The 17,838-nt window shown below is 37.6% G+C and overlaps 1 protein-coding gene across 1 annotated transcript in view; it reads right to left on the bottom strand.

The window, feature by feature from the left end:
- Positions 1–17,838, bottom strand: part of ankrd10a (ankyrin repeat domain 10a) — a 28,034-nt gene that overhangs the window by 9,213 nt on the left and 983 nt on the right. Inside the window, exons 2-3 of the mRNA XM_007228699.3 lie at positions 14,579–14,731; positions 3,323–3,414 (exon numbers count right to left, since the gene is read on the bottom strand). Coding sequence (XP_007228761.3) covers positions 3,323–3,414; positions 14,579–14,731 — 245 coding nt within the window. The remainder of the gene's footprint in view (positions 1–3,322; positions 3,415–14,578; positions 14,732–17,838) is intronic.

Here is a 17,838-nt window from a genome sequence, read left to right as displayed (position 1 = left end):
TTGGCACATAAAAACTTTTCTTCAGAAGATTTGACAAAATAAAATGGGCAACCAAGTACCTATAATAGCTTCGAATCATCTGGTGTGAAGGTATACGAGATTTACTTTACAGTAGCAATAAAATAGTTTTGGGTTGTGTTTAGCAAAATCTTAGTTTCGTGCATGATATTGTTGAGGATATTGTGCTAGTTTTCATTGTTCAGACTATCAAATTAACTCAAAAGAGCCCATGTTGACTCAAAGTCTACAATTGACATACATCTTTATATATCTGTATTAATATTCAGAACTGGTGCGGACTCTTATGAGTTAATCCTCCACAGAACATATACATACTATTAAAAAAAACTTTAAAAAGCACTATGACAAATGTTAAATACTTATTTAATAAAATTACATAAATAGAGTAATCACAGTATGTGATTTAAAAAGTGTGTTGCAGTTTGGTATAATCTATACAGCCAAGAAAAATCCCCCAAAAACAAATTTCTAAACAACAACAATGAGCTTTCCTCTCTTCAAGTATGCATTTAGCAGTAAACATTACTTTAAATGATTAACTAAATATAATAAAAAACATAAAACATGCATTTATATTCTCTTATCACATTATACTTATTATAGGTCTAGTTATAATTCTAGTTTATAAACAAAGGCACAGTCCCTCTAGTAATTTTCCTTAGACTACCCTATACTTAATGTAGTAGTCAGATCACCAACCTAAACCCTATAACCCAATTTGGACTTCTGTAATCTGACAGAAGGTAATCTTAGCTTGTCCAGGATTTCCTATTTTGATTAACCAATTAGGTATTACAACAGCACCCAACCCATCTGAAGGTACGCTGCAAGATCTTTAGAATAGAATAGATTATACGAGAGTTAAAATCAGTTACAAGAAATGCATCAGTGTTTCTAAAATTTACTTTGACTTGTTTTATTGCAGACAGAAGGACTTCAATACATGTCATGTTTCAGGCATCCAGTACATTCCAAAAAAATAGGAATAGGGTCATTTGTGTCTGTACACTTTTTGAGGCAGCATTAATATAGAAAAGTACATTAAGACTGACTTCAAGGTGACTTTCCCCCAGGGATGTCCAAACCACAAATGTAAAGCCACATGCTGCAATATTACACAAATTAATGACTTTGGGTATTGAGTAAGTAAACCAAGTCATAGGATAGGGTACTGGACTGGCATGTGTGATATGTCCACAACAAGTAAAATAAATGAGACACTTTAAGATATGTTTGCAGAAAAAAATTGACAAAAATAACAATTAGAGATGGCTGATAAGTGGATAACTGATTCTCTTATAGCTCAATCGGCTGATCGCCGATACAGATCTTGGGCGAGGCCTTATGCCACAATAAATCCCCAGAAATGCCTGGCAAACCTGATACAGATTCCCCTAATTACGGCCACGTCTAAGCAAACATTAGGATTCTAAGCTGACTGAACAGCTTTACTCACCACAAAAAACAGCTTTACTCAGTAGAGATGTGTGAAAATAGTTTTATTTTTATTATTATGTTTTTGTTTACTTAAACACAATACCCAAAGAATGGGGATTCCAACGGGACTTGGTAAAAAGCTGAATCCAGCTAAAATAAACAACGGGTAACAAAATTGCCTAATTTATTAATATTTAGATTCATATTTATATTAATCTAAGAAAACTAGGGACTGTGCATTTGTTTTTGTTTATGTATATGTATGAAATAACATGACTTTTCCATAAAAAAATAAGTAAAAAATGTTACCTTTAGGTGCAATCACGAACACAGGTTAATACAGACACACTCATTTCAATAAGGGAACTCCACCATATGTGTTTGGTTTGCTAAATGCTAAAAGCCTCTTCAGCTTTTCACAGCAGGAAAACCTAAATCTGTAGATGGCAGCTTGATTTGTTCTAGACAAAATCCTCACCACAGGGCAAGCCTTCTGTTGGGTCTGTATATGCAAGAGTACAAGACATAACTGACTTAAGATTTAGTACAATTTAAAAATAGAATGTAGGATTTACCACTGGATTGATACAGCTGGTAGGAAAAAGTGGGTTATTAGAAGCATTCGAATTTGAATAAGTAAGTTTTAAGCCCTTAAATGTAATGTTAACATAAACTATCGGAAAAATGTGATTAGTTATAGCTTTTAGCATGACATGATCCTTAGTGCCAAACAGGCTGGTTTGAGTATCTGTAACTGTTTGGCTCACAATATGTGTCAGGAACAATGTCACAATCATGTTCACAGGGACCACACTCATTAGGTATATACCATATTGTTACTATAACTAATTAGATCTGGGCAAGATCATTCAATTCAATGGACATTATATATCACTGTTGCGTCTCCTGGTCATATTTTCCCTGTGTGTGCTTGCCTGTGCTTTTTATTTATTTATTTATTTATTTATATATATATATATATATATATATATATATATATATATATATATATATATATATATGATTAGTGTCTGTCTTAGTTGCAGGACCACGATTGGCCATCAGGGGCACTCTCTAGAAAAGAGCCTGGATAAGCTTGAGCCTGAGTGACTTTCAGGCTCCTCCCCTTTCATGACCTGCAAAAGCGTTCTACAGGTTTTTCATTTATTTTTGGGAACAGCGGAGGGTGTGTGCCATTTTGTTTGACAATCTTTTTTCCTGTAGTGTGGTTTTGTGTACGTTGGTTTCTTAAATTGTTGGTTAAGTGTGTTGTTTTGTTTGTAGTTTGTTTTCTTTGCTATTTTGACTTTTGCTCATCCATGAAGTTCATACCGGTTCAAATCATACTGGTTTATACACATTTACTTGTCTGTTTTTTGGTCTAGCAGAGGGTCTGGGCAATGAGCCCATTCTCTTAAGACTGGGTCTTAACCACAACAAACTGTTTCAATAATAGTGATAAGATTTTTAGACTTATGTTTTATTCATTAAGTACAATATCTATTACTGATTGGCTGAATTCACCGAATTGACAAATTCTTTTATTTTACAGGATTTCTGTTCATATTGATATTAGAATTATATTGTATCAACTAAAATGAAGAAACAAATTTTGGCCGTATATCTATAATTATTCTAATAAAATGCTCAGTGAGTATGAATGAAACCAGATGGCTTCATTTGGTGAAAATATTTAGGCAAATCAGGCTGCCAGTGTCTTGAGGCATTCTCCTACTAAACCATCTGGCTCTTTTAAGCAGTTTTATTTTTGTGAAAGATGGAGGTCCCTTTAAAGACATGACTGTTACATGAAAAATAACAGAAATGTGAAAACTAAAGAAGAAGCAAAGGATGGACGACTTACTCCGGTTTTGCACCCGAAAACAACAGGGCATTGATGCACTCCAGGCTACCTGCTCTTGCAGCTTTGTGGATGGGAGTTTCACCCACATAGTCCTAGATGTACACAGAAAACATACTTTACAATCTACAACACATAAAAATATATTATAGCATGGTAACTTAAACCTAAAACAATTCTACTTTAAAACAACAAACCTTAAGCATAGCAGAGCGGTCACTGGGTACAATTTCTACACAATGTTTTACTGCAATTAGTTAACTTGTTCTTTCCTCTGATCTATCAGAATCATGATTCTTGTGTACACAATAGGGTTGCAGCGGTAACCGGTTTCACGGTATACCGTGGTATTAAAATGCACGGTTATCATACCGTGTGTGTTTGCTTATTACCGGTAAAACACAAGCCAGCGGAGAAAGTCACCCGCGCATGCGCAACTCTGCTCCGCTTCAGCTACTCAGCACACAGCGGTGAGAACAGCAGAAAGTGCATCAGACTAGAGCTTAGATTCTCTGCCCGAACCAGACCTGACCCGAGGACCGACCCGAAATCGGGTCCGTTCGGGCCGAGATTTCCCACCACATTCCTCGGGCCGGGTCGGGTTGGGCTCCAGAAAATAGTCTGAGATGTAGGCATCTGTTTTTTAATTATATATTTTATTTTTAAATAAAGCTCTGGTGTGATAATCACAATGTTAATGCTAAGTAACCAATTATTATTGTTAATGAAAACGAACCAAATAACGAAAACTGAAAGTGAAACTTAACTAACTTATTTATAAGCGCTGTTTTCACTCCCGCAGTTCTACAGCGGGAGGTGTTGTGCCGATTCTGTCCGCGAAGCGGGAGTCGGATTGAGCAGGGAGTCGGATTCGGCATAACAGCGGCAGCGCGGCTGCACCTCGCGGTCCGCGGTGTTAGTTGTAAGCGCTCGCGCTAGCCGCAAAATACGACAGAAAACACTGAGAAACTGCAGAATTATGAATTGGACTAAAATGAGCACGAAGAGATAAAAGAGAACCTTTACCTGTGAGTAGATCACATCAGAACACGCAAATCTCTCTCTCTCTCTCTCTCTCTGTCTCTCTCTCGCACGTGAACTTCTCCGCACTGTGTTTAGCTGTTCTTAAAAATCATTTTTATTAAATAATAGTTCTATGCTTCTATGTTAGTGTTAATTAACATAATTCTGATCATATTTCGCTCATTCAAACAGCCTGAAAACAGACTTGTAATCTTGTAATCAACAAGCTTGTAATCAATGTGGCCGTAGTCACAGCTAAAGGAGGAAATACATCAAACCTGTTCTCCCATCTCCGAGAACACCACCCCGCTGTGCAGCGCAAAGTATGTGTTCAGTTTATAATTTAAATCTGAACCTAAATAAAACCTCTTTGTAGTCGTGCACAACCCATGCGGTAAGCGCCCGCAAAAGCGCCGAGTTATCCGAAATTTGGGCACGCAGGTACAGGCGTGAAGTGCGTGCTACGATGGATTCACGTGTCCGTGTAAAGGTCCTGGCCGGACTGGATGTGAAAGACGCCATTCATTTACATGCGTTCATTTTCACATTCTGACGTGCCTGTTTTTCATATGTTGAAGGTTTTAAGTAGTGAAAGCCTTAAAAAGAAATCTCTATTGTGAGGATCATGTCAGAAATAAATCCCCTCTTTCTGCAGTATCTGGTTATATACCAACTTTTTTTTATATATATATACACTCTTAATGCCCTTAAGAGTAGTGGAAAAACATGGTTTCCTTCACCTGATGGTGTAGTTTCTACAATAAATAGTTAATTGAACAAAAAACCTTTGTTGTAATTTCTTTAAGGGTCAGTTTAATAATATATGTAACAAACTGTGATACCGTGATAACCGTGATACCGCGGTATTTTCCGAGACGGTTATCATACCGTGAAAATCTCATACCGTTGCAACCCTAGTACACAATTTCAGATCTTATTTGGATTTTCTATCAAAGCCTGAAAGCTGTCACACATGGCAACAACTGTGATCGATCCACCTGGTGCATTGTTTTCTTTTCGCAATATAGTGCAGAATGTTTTGTAAATTCTCCAACTAACAATATTGGATGGGAATCACAGGGCATCTCACAATAAAATATTATGATATGCTACCCAAGGTGAGGAGGATATCATGATACTGTAATACCATTCTGCAATACTCAATACATCACAAGATAATACTGTAAAATACTTTACGGCATCTGTGTTACTAAAGAGGATAAACTACTCCTAAATAAGGAAATATTAGGAATTATGTATTTATTGGTGTCAATTACACAGAATTTAACAAATATTCTTCACCACAGGTTTATTTTATTCACTTGAGAAGTGCCACCATGTGGAGTACTAAAGCAGTAATATGGGAGGAGTTTTGATTGCCTGCACTTCCAAAAAAAATAAAAAAATATATATATATATATCGATATTTGGTGTCACGTATCGAAAATGAAAACGATACAATCTCAATAACCTAACCTAAACAGAATACAAAATTGGTTGAAACTTCAGACGGACTCGTATGCACCAAGGCATTAAAACACTTAACAGCATAGTCCACTTGCACATATAATCAGCATACTCTGATTTCTTATCCATAATATATTATATATATATATATATATATATATATATATATATACAGTTGTGGTCAAAAGTTTACATACACTTGTAAAAAAACATAATGTTATGGCTGTCTTGAGTTTTCAATAAGTTCTACAACTCTTATTTTTCTGTGATAGAGTGATCGGAACACATACATGTTTGTCACAAAAAACAGTCATAAAATTTGGTTCTTTCATAAATTTATTATGGGTCTGCTGAAAATGTCACCAAATCTGCTGGGTCAAAAATATACATACAGCAACATTAGTATTTGGTTACATGTCCCTTGGCCATTTTCACGGCAACTAGGCGCTTTTGGTAGCCATCCACAAGCTCCTGGCAAGCTTCAGGTCGAATGTTTGACCACTCTTCTTGACAGAATTGGTGCAGTTCAGCTAAATGTGATGGTTTTCTTGCATGAACCCGTTTCTTTAGCACTGTCCACATGTTCTCAATGGGGTTTAAGTCAGGACTTTGGGAAGGCCATTCTAAAACCTTAATTCTAGCCTGGTTTAGCCATTCCTTTACCACTTTTGATGTGTGTTTTGGGTCATTGTCTTGTTGGAACACCCAACTGCGCCCAAGACCCAACCTTCGGGCTGATGGTTTTAAGTTTTCCTGCAGAATTTGGAGGTAATCCTCCTTCTTCATTATCCCATTTACTTTCTGCAAAGAACCAGTTCCACTGGCAGCAAAACATCCCCAGAGCATAATACTACCACCACCATGCTTGACAGTAGGCATGGTGTTCCTGGGATTAAAGGCCTCACCTTTTCTCCTCCAAACATATTGCTGGGTGTTGTGGCCAAACAGCTCAATTTTTGTTTTGTCTGACCAGAGAACTTTCCTCCAGAAGGTTTTATCTTTGTCCATGTGATCAGCAGCAAACTTCAGCCGAGTCTTAAGGTGCCTTTTCTGGAGCAAGGGCTTCTTTCTTGCACGGCAGCCTCTCAGTCCATGGCGATGTAAAACACGCTTGACTGTGGAGACTGACACCTGTGTTCCATCAGCTTCCAAATCCTTGCAGACCTGCTTCTTGGTGATTCTTGGTTGACTCTTGACCATCCTGACCAATCTCCTCTCGGCAGCATGTGATAGCTTGCGTTTTCTTCCTGATCGTGGCAGTGACACAACTGTTCCATGCACTTTATACTTGCGTATAATTGTCTGCACAGTTGCTCTTGGGACCTGTAGCTGCTTTGAAATGGCTCCAAGTGACTTCCCTGACTTGTTCAAGTCAATAATTCGCTTTTTCAGATCCAAACTGAGTTCCTTTGACTTTCCCATTGTAGCTTTTGTAGCTGAGTCTAATCACTGGGTCAAATGAGCCCTATTTAAATGGGCTCATGAGAAGTCAACAGCTGTAGTCAATCAGAATCACTTACAAGAAGTGAAGAGGCCATGACATGAAGCTAATTTGATTGACACAACTCGCTACATCACCAAAATTGACAAATTTTGTTGCTGTATGTATATTTTTGACCCAGCAGATTTGGTGACATTTTCAGCAGACCCATAATAAATTTATGAAAGAACCAAATTTTATGACTGTTTTTTGTGACAAACATGTATGTGTTCCGATCACTCTATCACAGAAAAATAAGAGTTGTAGAACTTATTGAAAACTCAAGACAGCCATAACATTATGTTTTTTTACAAGTGTATGTAAACTTTTGACCACAACTGTATATATATATATATATATATATATATATATATATTAGGGGTGTCACGATCTCGATATTTTATCGAAATCGAATCGAAATGAGGTCACGATCTCGATTATCGAAGTCAAAAAGAGGATCGACGATCCCTCCCGCGCGCTACGCAAATAGCGCAGCGCGCTACGCAAATGGCGCGGCACCAACACAGCGCATCCTATTCATTTAAATAGAGATAGCCACTGCATGAGCGCAGTCGGCGGGAGTGTGATCACTGTTTTTATCTGTCCAACGGGGGAGGGGGGGCGGGGGTTGGGCGCGCAGGTTTTGTATCTGTATCTAACGGAGGGGTGGGTGCGCGCAGGTGAGAGCGTGTGAACTCGCTGAAATGCGTGTGTCAGTGTGACTTGAGAACACTGACTATAGATCACAGTGAGGTGGATTAAAAATCTTAAACTTATAATTGACTACACCTGTTGCTTTCCATTGAATTAAAAAAACATCTTTCTCTCAGATAAAGTAAACACAAGCGTGTTTCTGACTAAAATAAAAGCTTTTCAGGAGAGATATAAGTTATGTGTAAATATTTATAAGACAATACCCACATCACTTATCTAACCAGCCTGTACTGATTTCTGCCCCCCAATAATGCTTTCAATAACCTCTTGTAACCCCTGGGAGCCAGGGGTTACACTCTAATAGCCTTTAATAGTCTTCAGTAGCCTTTAAAAGACTTACCTGGCGGCCGTGGTGTGTCCACTAAACTCCGTAGTTATAAACATCCTGAGGTTAGCAGCGCGCTAACTGACCTGTTTATAATGTAATCCGAGCAGTGCCTCCGTGTCGGCTGTTCTAACCTGCTGCTGTTAGCTGCTTGGGCTGAAAGATGAACTGTAGTGAGCTGTATTATCCGGTTAGTGGGGTTAAAACCTTTATTTGTTTACAGAAACAGTAAAAACGGACTGGCTGAGCTCTGTAGCCCGTGGCTGGGCTGTACTGAAAGTAGTGACTGAGTGAAGAGAGCGGGGCTTGTGCTGCTGCTGCTAGTGGTTGGATGAAGAACTGCAGCTTCATGTAATGAGCAGTTTCACCAGCCATCCACACACAGCTCTGATAAACTGCTTGTTTTAATAGTGCACACTGTTGCTACCAAAAAAAGTCACTAGATGGCATTACCATATATATCTTAATAAATAATAATAATAATATTTATAATATTTATAATAATAATAATAATAAATATATTATTTAAATTTTATGAGGCATAAAATAATAACAACAAAAAAAAACAAGAAAATCGAGAATCGAATCGAATCGTGACCCTCAAATCGAAAATGAAATCGAATCGAGGATTTAGAGCACATGTGTCAAACACAAGGCCCGCGGGCCAAATGTGGCCCGCCACGTCTTTTTATGTGGCCCGCGAGAGCTTGTAAAATCTTAGTGTCTATAATAAATAGGTCAGAAGCGTTCTTTGACCAAAAAATACATTTCCCACAATGCTTGTCGATTGTATTACCCGCAAAGTTACGGCTTACTGCCACTACACGGCAGTGTAGTCATTGATGTGGAAACCCTGCCGGAGGGAAGGTGTAACTTCGCGGGTGGAATTGAGACATGTTTATCCCATAATATCCAGAAAAAGAAAAGTTGATGCAGACGGACGGCTGTGCTTCAAGGCGAAAGACCGGTATGCATTTTGTGTTACTGACCAAAATAAACGCTTTTTAGAAGAGATATAAATTATGTGTAAATATTTATAAGACAATAGCTGATAAAATCTGTTTTAATGAGGTTAATAAACATCACTGTGACATCGCTAGTCGCAGTTTCACCTCAGCAAAGGACGAGGAGGTGAATCACTTATCTAACCAGCCTTTACTGATTTCTGCCCCCAATAACCCTTTCAATAACCTCCAATAGCCTTTAATAGTCTTCAGTAGCCTTCAACAGTCTAACCTTGCAGCCGTGGTGTGTCCACTAAACTCCGTAGTTATAAACATCCTGAGGTTAGCAGCGCGCTAACTGACCTGTTTATAATGTAATCCGAGCAGTGACTCCGGGATGGCTGCTCTAAACTGCTGCTGTTAGCTGCTTGGGCTGAAATATGAACTGTAGAGAGCTGTATTATCCGGTTAGTGGGGTTATTTTATTTCATACACAGAAGAACTTAAAATTTTAAAAACGCTCCAGACTGGCTGAGCTGAGCCCTGTAGCCCGTGGCTGGGCTGTAGCTCTGACTCAGTAAAGACTGTGGGCTTGTGCTGCTGCTGCAGCTCCCACTAGTGGTTGGATGAGGAAATGCTAAATCTGTCACAGCTCACAATTTTTGATTTTATATTAATTAAGCCTCTTTTCAGTATCAAACGTTTTGATCAAAGTTAACTTGTATTTTATGTCATTTCTATTCACTTGTATAGTTTGGTTCTTGATTGATGGAGTTTTTGGATTTCATAACAGGATTTATGTTAATAGAGCAACAAGCAAACATTTTTTCCATGCAACTGTAATATTTGATTGAATAAATAATATATTGAGAGTTATTTAACATTAAGGAGTAATTACATTCATTTACATATATTACATTTGGTTACATTTTCTTATATTTATAAGTTACATCTGGCCCTCGGAGGACAGCCAATATGCCAATGTGGCCCTCGGCCAAAATGAGTTTGACACCCCTGATTTAGAGAATCGTGACACCCCTAATATATATATATATATATATATATATATATATATATATATATATATAATTTTTTTATGGATAAGAAATCAGAGAAATCATATATATATATATATATATATATATATATATATATATATATATATATATATATATATATATATATAATTTCTCTGATTTCTTATCCATAAAAAAAAAAATATATATATATATATATATAAGATCACATATGGATTTAGTTTGGTTTTAGTTTTCTTAGTCTGTGCATTCACACAAACATACCAGAAAGGACAAATGCTCTTTCAAAACAAATAGCCTCTCGAGCTTTTGCAGTACTACAAAAAAAAAAAAGCTGCATTCAAAAACATTTTAAATATATCATAGACATTAAAATAAACAAAGATTCTTATCTTAACTGTATTGCATATAAACATATTGATCAGAATACAGCTTCTAAGGAGAATACATCTTGAATGTGGGTTAGCCTATTTAAGCTGAGAATTTAGTCAAGATTACCAAAATTAGAGCATGGAGTTGCACTAATATTACATATACATACACACAGCAACACAAGTCTACAGCCTGATGAATAATTTATTAAGTGCTGACACTACATCACTGAGAGAGTGCACTTGGAGGCAGCAGCTGTCATCTTAATGTAAGCAGAACATTCAGATGACAGAGCGAGTGCCCACCAGGGTAAGTGTGAACTCTTAACCCTGACTCATCCACGCCCTCTAGAGCCAGGAAAACAGACATGCAAGACTAGTTGCTCTGCAGAAACAAAAGGATATGACTGCAGGATGTAGGTCAAACTGTACAGTTATAGCAGTTTCAGTGCTGCAGCGGGGACAGGGCTCTCCCAGCAGTGCCAGAGTGTAATCACTCAATAAACTGAATTACACACATGCACACAAACTGTAGATATGATGCTCAAACACAGGTGTTTTTGTATTCTATAATATCCATATGAAATCACAGTAAAAATAAATATTTAATAATTAATCTGCAAAGACACCATTTCAGTATGGATCTTATCAGTCTAATATCAGCAGAAAATGCAAGATTAATGAGAAAAAGGAGTCCAATCCCTGTAGAACAGACAACAATCCTGTATGGATCTTAGACAGGAATATCAGCGGAAAAGACACAGGAATCCTGTAATAAAGCCACTCTGAAACAGTAAACACACACTATGATGCCAATAGCTATACTATACTTGTCCACAGGAAGCAGCACATTTGAGTAGCTTGAAGTAAAAGTGTTTAATTAAAAACAGCTCCTTACTTATATAAAATCAGGCCCACCGTAATAAATAAATCAACATGGCAATACTTTGAGGCTCAGTAACATATTGCAATATTAAAAAATAAAGGAATTTTCACTAGATGTCAATGATCCAACCTGTCATGTGATTAATAAATGTAGTTTGTGTATTAATGATTGGACTAAGATAAATAATATTGGGTAGATAAAAACTTTAATCTGGTACATTGTCATGAGATAAGAACAGTGGGGATTTATATTTGTATTAAGCACCAAAAAAAATAATTTGGCATCAAAAATAGCAGAACCTGCAATTTGACTGTTGCACATGTGTAAATTGAGATATCTGCTGAAAGAACTGCTGTATAAAACTGATGTTTTCAGTCAAACACATTTTTAATGCTTTTCAATAAAATAGGGTTTAGGCACTATAATAGTAAATGGTGGTAAACACTGCAGCATTTCCAAATGAAGGAGGTATTTCTAAATTATGACATGTCTGACATGCCAATTTTTGGTTTTACTTGCATAGATCACATCACTCTCCACAAACTGTGTAGCAACAGAGGAGTAATTCTGGACTACTCAGTGCTTTCTAGCCTGCTTCTGACGCAAAGAGACAAGTATCTTCCAAAGTTCATAGAGCCATCAGTCAAAGTCAGGCCAGGATGATCCAGTACAAGAGGATCAACTAGAAAGAGATTTGCACTGATCGCTGTAAAGCAGACAAAGAGGTTGTTAATCCGGGTTTTGTTAGCTTCGGTTTGGGTGTTTTAGCTCTTTCTGAAGGCATGTTAATTCTGGAGGAGTCAGGGGTGGGACGCAACTAGGCCTTGCATGGGGTCAGAGGGTCTGTTGATAACTTAATCAACCCTCTGATCTGCAAACCACAATAACAAATAAGCTTTAAAGGGATGATCTGCTGTAAAAATAAATGTATTAAAATGCTTTAAAAGTGCTAAATCTAGATTTTTGTGTAAAGGTGTAGTAAGTAAAGGCGTCTTGAGCAGAAAATTAAGCCTCAGCAAGCTTGGAACTGTGCTGGAGCGAACTCTGAAACTTAGACGAAGGTTAGTCTTGCTGGCCTCAGCAAGGTTGGAGCCATGATGCTAACAGACACATTAACAAGTTTTGGAGCTGGTTAGCCATGATGCTAACAGCTGGCTTCGACAAAGCTAGAGCCACTATGCTGGCAGATACAGCAGCCAGGCTCAAGCTACTAGAACATCTATTAGGCTGAATGCTAGCTAACAACCAGACTTGGGAGGCCTGGAGCAAGTTAACTGCAATGCTGAAGAAGAATTCTCACCTCTGGCAAAGAATCATTTGTTTTGGTCCAAGATGCTGCTGCTGCTATAATGCAATACATGCATGCAGAAACTGCATAGGTGTTCATTTCAATACATTCTCTCACTGGGGATAAACTAAGCGCATCTTTGTTATCTTTAACTGATAAAATCTGATAAGGTGGTTACTGTAAATACTGTTTAAAAAAAAATGGGTAAACAAACAAAATTCGTTCCTCAACCACATTCTTTTTTCATTAAACTTGTTTCATAATGTTAGTTATGCTCTCACAAAAAATATTATTGTCCAAGCAAAAGGAGCCCCACATTATGTAATATAAACATGTGAACTCTGCAAGTGTAAACACTGGTCTCATAATAGTTCACCTTGATTGTCCTTACCCATTAGAGGCCCCTGGTGCAGCATAGCAATTTGCCAAATGAACAGCATAGCCTGTCATCACTGTAGTGCAAAAGATTTAATATGCATCACTTTCCTCAATTCTAACATAATGGATTAGAAATGACGACATTAACCCATTGTTTACAGCTGTTTGCAGGGTACAAAGAGAGATCTGTAATGCTTACAAATTAAGCAAAGATAATTGAGGGTGATTCCATGCCAAACACTATGATGGCAAAGTTTCACCAATACAAATAAATACACGTGCAACACTCAAATGGTAACATTGGGGTACCACAGCAACTAGTTGGCAACACCCAAGCAACCACCTGAGGTACCATAGCACCCTCCTGGCATTACAAAAACATGTGGGGAGTCACCCCCATTGTGCGACCACCTAGCAACACTATAGTAGCCACCTGGCAGACTAAAGCAACTGCTTAGTAACACCGTAGCAACCACTATTGCAATGCATAAAGCAAAAGAAGACTTTAACCATGCTTTTGTGGTTTATCTTTGTTTAACTGTCCAGATGCTTTTTACTAGAGTCTCTCACATTGCTGTGAGGACATGATTGCATTCATCCATAGGTCATGCCAAAATAACTGTATGGAACAACATTCCACAGCTCCTCAACCCTCTGTACACTATATTTATCTCCACCAGAGAGTCCTATTCTAATGGCAGTACTACTCCACAGGGACTAGACAAGCTGTGTGCACAATTGTGTCAGCAAAAGTTTCAAGTTAAAGTAACGGAATGCATTTATTAAAAAGAGTGTCCACTAGGGGTGGGCGATATGACACTAAAATAATATCACAATATTTCATGGTAATTTGTACGATAACAATACTCTTGGCGATATGACAAACTAAATAAATATAAAAACACTACTGCACCAAAAAGAAAATTGAATTGCACACCCTTAACTGAGATATTTAAAAAATGTAACAGAAGTCAATGATCCAGAATGTTATGATACTAATAAAAGCACAATATCTCCATATATCCAGGACTAAATGACACTGGACAGATATAATATGTCTCCAGTAGATATATAATGGGAAATGAGAACAGTGTGAATTTTTTTTTGCTAAAATCTGGCACGATATTTCAATGCATGATATCGTTCACGATATTTAAAAATATTGGTGATATTATTGCTTATGATACGATATGGCACACCTCTAGTGTCCACAATAATGACATGGTATGTCTTCAAAACTACAAAATATTGTTTATTTATATGCAGTATATTGATTTGTCACGTATATTATGCTACTAAAAGTAAACTGTGAAAATAATACATTTTACCCAAATCTCTGCACCCACCTGTCTGTTGACATCAGCACCTGCCTGCAGGAGCCATAAGAGGCACTCTGGGTGTCCTCCAAAAGCAGCGATGTGTGCCGGAGTCTGAGCAAAGCGTGACGTTATGGCGTTCACCTCACAGCCGACCTGCACCAGCTGCAACACGCACTCCAGCTACAACAGAGGAAGAGCAAAACAGAAAGGTTAAGTCCACAGATTAAAGCCAGCACTCAGACAGACGGCAGCATTATTCTAAACACGCAATGGAGCTCTGACCTTGAGCAATATAAAGTCCCTTTCAGACATGCAGTGTAACCCAGAACTGTTCCACACACTACTCAAGAGGAACTGTGCATGTGAACACAAATGTCTGTATAGGTTGTACTGGACATAGGATGTAGGATATTATATATATTGATAATATATTTTCTTTCTAAGCTTACTGAGGAGATAATAGAACAGAGCAAAAGGACTGTTCTATGCACAAGAGTATTAAAACAGTTTTTTTTTAAAAAGTGGTACACGTTGTAGACACATTGTCTACTCAAACTGGACATTATTATTACTAAAAATCTTTATTTATGCAGATATAAATTACAGATATGTCAATCGATTGAATTGATTATTAAACTAGTTGGCAACTATTTTAATAATCAATGAATCAGGTAAATATCAATTTCAAATTTAATGTAACTGTCAAGTTAACTTCATGACAGATTAATCCATCATCAAAATAATTGTTAGTTGCTGCACCAAGTACGAACCCAAAGCAAACCAGGACTAATCTGTGACGATGTATCAATGTATTTCCACCGTGTTCTGCACCAAAGGAACCTACAAGTAAAAACACACCATTCATTTTAAGCAGCACTATGATTTCAGTCTCCCAGTCCACAGTATTTGAAGGTACGATTTGCAGGCAGCTGTGTTCTGACAGGCTACAGTTGTTTAAAGCTTGTGTTTCTTGGCCAGGTTTCGATGCATGGCTTTAGCAGCTGTTTGGCTGTTTTAGTACTGAAAGCCATAGTGACTCATCTTCTAGCCTTTTGGCTGTGCTCTCCCATCACCAAAAAAAAGTAACACGCAAAACACCTTCTTTTCTACACTCACAAACACTTTCCAAACCCCTCCTACTCTTTGATCTGCAGACAGACACGAACAAACATCCAAAACCTCTCCTACAAGTCTGGCTAAGAAGCATAATCTACATAAACATAAAAACCCTTCATGTTTGTCTAGTCTGAGAAGCAGCCCCTGTTCAGCCTTGAACCACGGCACCACTGTTTTCACTGTGCCTTCTGCTCACACAGTTTCTCTGGAAACTTCCGTTAAGGATAGAGACTAAAAATAGTTGCAGGCTGCTAAAGTTTTTTCTTTTTTTAAGGTCATGAAGAACGTAAACATTACAATGGAGTGACAAAACAGTTCTGAATAATCATCTGATCACTACTAAATTGCCAAAGGTTTGCTCTTAATGTTTCTTCTATAAATCAAGAGTATTAAATGTGCTGTACGATACAATTTTAATTCAAAACACTTTATTTGTATGCTGGAAACCAGTCCAGTGTTTGTATTCTGCCCTGGCTCAGTAATATCATGGAGTAATCTCTGATTGTTACATTAAACTGTTCAGAAACATAATCTACATATCAATTAACTACATGGAGAAATATGTGAAACTAACAGTGTCCTGCAGCTTGCAGCACTGACTGATTGGGCAGTTTTATGCCGAATGGGTCTAAAATTGACTGAAGAAAATGAGCTTTGACAGGTGGACAAAACTGACAAGCATTCAGACTTTGCTCCTCAAAATTGTATAGGGAAAATTGACTCATCAATGCTGTAGATAGTTAACCTGGCAGAGACAGAGCTAAACCCTATGATGGAAACTGAACCGGGTAGTGATTGTGTTATTACTTTTTTCATTGCTTGCAAGTTTATTTTTATGTAGTCATATATATATATATATATATATCTGATTGCTTAAGGTCATGTGTTCCATCATACCATGCAGATACAATAATTTAAATGTTTTTTGTAATTATTAATCTTTACGTATTCAAGATAAAGACTTTAAAGGGCATGTTTGAATAATCCCTGTTGTTATTGATATGCTGAACCTATGCTGTTTTGTTTTGGGCAGTTGTCTTTGCATTTTGGGAGATCTGAAGCCCTTAAAGCGTGGACAACATTGTAACAATCTGGCAAACCTAGTAGTATTAGGAGTCTTGCCCAAGGACTCTTATTGGTGTAGCGCAGCCTAGTCACCAAAACTGGGAATTGAACCCCAGTTTCCCACATGATGTGATCACTCATTAGCAGGTAGTTTTGTTATCCACTGCGCCACAACAACCACATTAATAATTAGTTCACTGACTATTGCTTAGTAGCAAAACTGCACTGCATTTTGGGACACATTCAGCTCATGTAGTATGCAAAGATATTTACTATGAATGATGATGCATTATGGGAGTTTATAGTGCCCTTAAAATTATGGTCGAATTCCACTTTTCACGATTCAAGTACTCAAAGAAAAATGACCGATGTACTCAATAACGTCCTAAACCGGTCTACATGAACCAACGTCTAACACCAATCTTTACATGTAAAGCTAAAATTGGAGAAAAAAAATCCATACTGCTGGGCCGTCAAATTATAATGAGAGTCTGGAAATCTGCAGTCTGATCATAAGTCCAAGACTGGCTGTTTGTAAAACATATATTGTGATGCTATTTAATACTGATATTTTCTTACACCCCTAAAATAGTTTTGTACAGCTTGGATCCTGTGAAAACAGTATCTCCACACTTCACAACACTGCAGCCGTGAGCAGTTCCCACTCCGGGGTCAAAGATCTATTTTTAAACCACAGTTTTGGCGCCTCGACTTCTATTGGTCGCGGCTCAGCCAATGAACGGCTGGCTTTGGTTTTGCGCGCTCGTACCTGGAGACTGAGCGCGCGGCTGTGCTGTCCGGTCTTTTTCAGTTGATTTGCTGATCTGAATCCTCAGTGCAAACTGTAATGTGTGTTATGCCGCTTTAAAAAAATATTAGGAAATATCGTGTACGTGAACGGCAAGACAAACTGTGTATTTACTACGAGGGGCTACGAGTTGGGGGGCGTGTCAAAATAAATGGTTAATCACAATCCATATATGAAAAAAAAACATTCCTTTTACCTATTGCTTAAACGTTGCTCTTTGTTATCTTACGTTACCTAGCTAGAAATGTTGGCAACAGAAAACAAAACAAAAAAGAAAAAAATACAAAAGGTGTTCAGG

Source organism: Astyanax mexicanus, chromosome 21 (genome assembly GCF_023375975.1).
Source record: "Astyanax mexicanus isolate ESR-SI-001 chromosome 21, AstMex3_surface, whole genome shotgun sequence".
In the NCBI taxonomy this organism is placed as follows: Eukaryota; Metazoa; Chordata; class Actinopteri; order Characiformes; family Acestrorhamphidae; genus Astyanax; species Astyanax mexicanus.
Note: the sequence above shows the minus strand (reverse complement) of the source record. Positions and strands in the feature narration are given on the sequence as shown.